The 6,192-nt window shown below is 43.1% G+C and overlaps 1 protein-coding gene across 4 annotated transcripts in view; it reads right to left on the reverse strand.

Moving 5' to 3' along the window:
• Camsap1 (calmodulin regulated spectrin associated protein 1) overlaps positions 1-6,192 on the reverse strand; it is a 59,317-nt gene that overhangs the window by 5,382 nt on the left and 47,743 nt on the right. For 2 of the 4 annotated variants that reach the window (XM_021183950.1, XM_029473025.1), the window contains 3 exons: positions 5,793-5,892; positions 4,600-4,715; positions 3,976-4,094 (listed from right to left, as the gene is read on the reverse strand). In XM_021183950.1, the coding sequence (XP_021039609.1) occupies positions 3,976-4,094; positions 4,600-4,715; positions 5,793-5,892 (335 nt within the window). Of the gene's footprint in view, positions 1-3,975; positions 4,095-4,599; positions 4,716-5,792; positions 5,896-6,192 lie in introns of all 4 variants that reach the window. The other 2 variants (XM_029473024.1, XM_021183958.2) reach the window with 1 other exon arrangement.

Consider the following 6,192-nt stretch of genomic DNA (forward strand, 5'->3'; position numbering starts at 1 on the left):
ACACACACACACACGGGGGGGGGGGGGCTGGAGAGAAGGTTCAGCACTTAAAAGCACTTCCTGCTCTTCCAGAGGATGGGAGTTCAACTCCTGGCACCCACATGGTAGCTCACGACCATCTGTGACTCCAGTTCTAGAGGATCCAACACCTTCTTCTGGTTACATGGTGCCCAGACATACAAACAGGCAAAATATCCATAACATATAAAATAAAAATAAACATTTTAAAAGAAATAAAACAAAACAAAAAACAAGACAATAGAACTCCACTAAAACTAATCAGTCCTATAGCAAAGGCATCTAATGAGAGCTAAATGAAATCCCAGAAGAACTCAAAATAACAAAACCTATGGGTTACAGGCAGAGAAGAATCTCATTCAAAGGCATACAAGACATTTCCAAGGATTACAACAGAAAGTTTCCCAGAGCTAAGGAAAGAGACTTAAATACACAAACAGGAAGCATTTAGGACAACAAAAACAGACCAGAAAAGAAGTCCTTCATTATGTTATAATTAAATATGAATACACAGGACAAAGGCTACTACTGGAAGCAACAAGAAAGACACCCCTACCCCAGTCCTCTAGGGGATGCAGCAGTGTACAGTGTGAAGCTCAGCAGCCCAGGGCACCTGGGATAAACTCTATTACTCTCCGAGTCAATTATTAGATCAACTACCAACTGCTGGATACCATCACTGTGCAAAGGACAGCACATCACACAACTGAAACGTTAATAAATGAACAACTGATTCAAGAGGAAAAGAGGTGGTCCAAATACTACTAGGTCAATAAAATAGTAAAAATCTACATACAACTTCCAATAATAATGCTTTAATAATTTAATAATGTATTAATTGTCTCAACTCCCCAGTCAGAAGGCAGACTAATAACAGACCTCACCACAAAAAACCAGACATGTTCCCTGATGATCAGATAGATAGAAAGTTCTCAACAAATCACTTGCAAACTAAATTCAAAACACATCAGAAAGATCATTCACCATGATCAAGCTGGCTTTATTCTAGCAACAAAGGAAGGGCTCAATACACAAAATTAATACATGTTTTAATTTACATATATGTATGTGACACACATACAAGTAGTATACATACATATACTTTAAATAAATCTTTAAAAAAAAAGGATAATAAAGAATCCCAAAGAAACCCAGAGTAGAAAGAACATAACTCAACATGATAAAGGCTGTATATAACCAAACTACAGCCAACATTATTTTATATGGTCAAAAATTCAGAAAAGCAGTTCCCCTAAAATCGGGAACAAGACAGAGTGCCCACTGACTCTGCACTTATTAATACCAATACTAGAAGTCTTAGCTCGAGTAGCAAGACAAGCAAATAAAAGGGATACAAATAGGAGATGAATAAGATCTCATATGTACATGATAGAGTCCTATACACAAACCCTAAAGACTTCACTAGAAAACTCTTAGATCTAATAAACCCTTTCATCACAGTGACAGCAGACAAAATTAACATACAAAATCAGTGTCCTTCCTATTGACAAGTGGCAAACAAACTGGAAGGGAAATAATAACATTCACGATAGTCTCTGTAAAAAAGCAAAAAAATAGCCAACACTGGGGAGACAGAGGCAGGCAGTATGAGTTTGAGACCAGTCTCATTTACAGAATAAGTTCCAGGACAGCTAGGGCTACACAGAGAAACCCTGTTTTGAACATCATCACCACCACCCAAAAGGAAACACTACACACACACACATACACACACACACAAAATACCCCACTAACCCTGAATGTGGAAGACCTCTATAATGAAGACACTGAAGAAAAAAACTGAGGAAACCACTAGAAGATGGAAGGCCTCTCACGTTCATGGACTGGTAGGATTCATACTGTGAAAGTGGCCATCCTACCAAAAGCAAGCCACAGACTCAAGATTCAATGCAATCCCCATCAAAATCCCAGTGACAATCTTCACAGAAATAGAAAAAAAAATCTTAAAACTTACATGAAGTACCAAAGACCCTAGATAGCAAAAGCAGTCCTGAACAAAAAAAGAAGAGAAAGTATCCTATACCTGACTTCAAACACACTCCAAAGCCATATACTTAGCACGGTATGGCACCAAGATAACATGTAGCCTATCAGAGTATAAGAGAAGAGCCAGAGATAAGGCTACACAACTAAAGCCAAGTGTTGTTTTAATTTTTTTGTTTTGTTTTGTTTTTGTTTTTTCGAGACAGGGTTTCTCTGTGTAGCTCTGGCTGTCCTGGAACTCACTTTGTAGACCAGGCTGGCCTCGAACTCAGAAATCCGCCTGCCTCTGCCTCCCGAGTGCTGGGATTAAAGGCGTGCGCCACCACGCCCGGCTTGTTTTAATTTTTAAAACATTTTTAAAATTTGTGTAACTAGTAAATGCTTTGCTTGCATGTATGTGTGCGTACATGTGTGTCTGGTACCCAAGGAAGCCAAAAGAGAATATTGGATGTCCTGCAATCAGAGTTACAGGTGACTGTAAGGCACCACATAGGTACTGGGAACTGAACTTGGGATCTATGCAAGAGCAGAAAGTGCTCTTAACTACTGACTCATCTCTCCAGCCTTTAACAACAACAACAACAATAATAATATAAAGGATGTATAGCAAAGTCTTATGGAAACCCACTAATTTCTAACCTTATTAAAATATAAAAAATTTTAAGAGGAATTTTAAAGGAGTGGATGCCCTGCAATGTTCCTCCCAGGAAACCCTGTGTTATTAAAACAACAGACCTCAGTGTCAAGCATGGAGTACTTCCAGAGGCCCCCAAACATAGTGTCCTGCCATTGTCCTTGGCTGCCTACTCTCACTAGACGGTAAGACCCTACTGCTGAAGATGCAGCATATTATGCTGGCTGCAGTCCTCCCTAGGCCACTGCACAGGGCTCACCAATACACACACTCGATGTGGCCTCCCTCCCAGCACACATACTCACAGTTCCCAACTGTGAAGAGCATGTCAAACCCTAACTTTGACCCTCACTTTCTAACTGCCTCCAGACTCTTGAACTTGAAAGGCTACTAACATCTTTTCTTGTTCTCTCTCTCTCTCTCTCTCTCTCTCTCTCTCTCTCTCTCTCTCTCTCTCTCTCTTTTTGAGAGTCTCATACTATAGTCCAAGCTAGTTTCAATCTCATAGGAATCCTCCTGCCTCAGTCTCTTAAATGCTGAGATTATAGGCATGAGCAGACACAAAGCAGCAAACCAGCAGACACAAACAGCCTCAAGGAAGTGACAACTGACACAGGAAAGATGAGAAGTTTTCCATCTGACCCAACTTTTCAGTTCTTGGTGACTCAGGTGCCCAAAGTGCCTCCAAGGCCCACCCTTCTAACTTCTGCCTTCAGCCATGGGCACTCACCAGCAGGACAGCAGAGTCACCTGCCTCTTTTCTGTCTCAAGTGCACTGCCATTTAAAAATATCTACTCTACTCTGGGGACAAAGTGGGTTGCTGGGTGGCAGGGTACTTGTCTACTATGTATGCACGAGGCTCTGGGTTCCACTGTCAGCACCAGAAAATAAAAACAGAAACAAGTCACATCTATAGCCACAGAAACAGTCTCCTCTCCCCTCAGGAATGTGGCCACTGGACCAAGTGCTGGCCATACCTACCACCAACACAAGTACCTTCTTCCCCAGCTGAGGAAGATACTTCTTATCTCGATGTCTAGCTCTGAACCAAATGAAACCACTAACTGAATTAATCACCCACCTTTCTGACAAAACCCTGCTCTTCTATAGGGGTCTCCCGTAACCCTACAGAGAATTCTGTGTCCATGCTTCAGGACACACACCCCTCTACGTGGTGATTGGGAGAAAAAGGTTCCATGGCTAGTCAGTAACAGGGTAACTTAAAATAACAGGAAGAACATACCTCTGGCACTAACAGCAAAGGCTAACAGAATGTATTTTTATTCTATGTATAACCACCATAAAATTTGACACTTGCCTCCAATATTGAATTCTTGTGAGGCTCATTCACTTTTCCAGCCAGACAGCAGTGGGAGATGGCATTGTGAATAATTGGTTTGTTTGATTTGCTACTGGGCTCCTTAAAGAGTTTAGGACCTAAGAAAACCAGATCAAAAATTGCAAAATTATTAACACAAGCCACAAATACACACAAAAGAGCAACACTTTTCTCAGAAGCAAAATACAATTATGCATTTCTGAAAACAGAACATAAAGACCTCTTCTAATCTACTCAGAAGAATTAAAAAAAAAAATTAAAGTACTTGTTGCTACTTTCTGACCTGAGTCTCTTTACTATACAAATTACAAATCCAGAAACCGGAAAGTGACCAGGATGTATGATCCTGCTTTATCTCTGCTCTCAAAAGAGTAAGGAGTTATTATTGCCCACGGGACAAATAGAGGTAAAATCAGGGTCTCTGCTGTGTCCCTGCTGTGGACAGCCAGCAGTTAGAGATAGCTCTGACACTGAGTATATATTGAATTTTAAAAAACAAAACAAAACATTTTAGGCCAAAATAAAGATGTATTTTAAAGAGTGCTATCTATACCCAAGTGCCTCTGTGGGCAATATACCCTAAAGATGTTGTGTGGCTGTTACCTGTGTACTCAGCCACAGAGGCCAAAGAGGAAGCTGCTGATGCAGTCTCCCAGTCTCGGTCTGTGCTCCGACTGGGGTTGCGGCTCAGGATAGGTAAAGCTTCCAGTGATTCAACTCTGCAGGCAGAAAAAGACAAGGTGCTCAAGCTGCAGTTCTCCTACTTCTCCATGACAACCATACAATGCACGCCCACAGCTGCAACAGGCAGGGCCTTTATGTGAAGGTAGAAGATTTGGTGAGCCTTTGTCAACCACTGCCAGAGGGTGTCACCATGAGTGCAGGGAGTGACTGATGCTGGCTCAGGTATAGAGGACCAAGTACAGGAGACTAACAGCCACCAAGCAAGGGATGAGACCTAGGGAGGAGGGGCTGAAATGGGGCTACCCTCTGACTCCTGGCAGGTTGGGGCTGTGCATGCAGGGGTGCTGGATCATGAACAGTAAATACCAAGGGCAAAGCCTGTGAGAGCTGTGTAGAAGGTCACTCTCTCGGTGAGCTGTCAGGGATGGAGTACAATCTAGCCAGACAACCAACTCCCAAAACAAAACTAAAAGAAGCACCATTCAAGGCTGCCTAGGAGTCTTCCAGAGTCCAGGAGACAAAACCCCACTAGACATCAAGGAGGAATGAAAGCTCCTCTCCACAGACAGCATTCACAAGATGCCACTCAAATGAAGCCCCAGCTACAAGAAGTCAACACCATGTAGGAGCTCCCAGCTAAAGCTACAGTAAGAATTCATTGATGCCACAACAGGTACCCACAGCACCTGTAAGATTACTTTGTAACACAAAGAGGGGGTTTTAATAGCTGGTAGAAAATGAAAAATACCACTTTAAATGATCTGATAGCCCAAAAGCATTGGTCCCTGCCAGACCCCATAGCCCAAGAAAGACATTCACACCTAAGGCTGTGCCAGATGACGGTTTGACAAGCAATGTACTGAGATACACACTGAAGTATGCAGGTAATGGGGCTAAGTGTCACCCACTTGCTCCTATGCAACAAGAAGTGCACACTTTTGACAGGGAGGTCATGTGGAAAGAATGAGGGACGATGTCATAAAAGCCACTTAGCTCTGGTAGAGGTAGGCTGGGTTTTCTCCTAAACATTGTGGATCTAGTTATAAAATATCTCTCGATTGATGCTCTGTACAAGTGCACTAAGATACCTCATGGCATCTTAGCCTCCTTACCGGTGAGAAGGTGTGCCCCCCGAATAAACACTCTCAGGTTCTGTTGTTGCTGCAGATGCCAAGGACAGGCTGGAGCCAGAGTGAGTTTGGCTCAAGTTATCTGCTGTAGGAACAAAAAATTGGCAAACTGTGAAGAAGTTTACCAGGCCCATCCCTGCCATCCTAACACACTGTGATGGAGCTTCCCTGTACAACCCCCAACAATTCTCTGCCCAAACCCTGGATGTCCCTTGCCATCTTGGAACATCACATTTGGTCTCAGTCCCTTAAGCCTGTTTAAGGGATGGCCCCTCCCCTGAATCCTCTCACAGGAGCTGAGATAAAGCACTTAGCACTGAGCAGCAAGCATGGCTGGGGCTGGGGCTGGGGCTGGGGCTGGGGCTGGGGCTGGGGCTGGGGC

Source organism: Mus caroli, chromosome 2 (genome assembly GCF_900094665.2).
Source record: "Mus caroli chromosome 2, CAROLI_EIJ_v1.1, whole genome shotgun sequence".
Taxonomy (NCBI): Eukaryota; Metazoa; Chordata; class Mammalia; order Rodentia; family Muridae; genus Mus; species Mus caroli.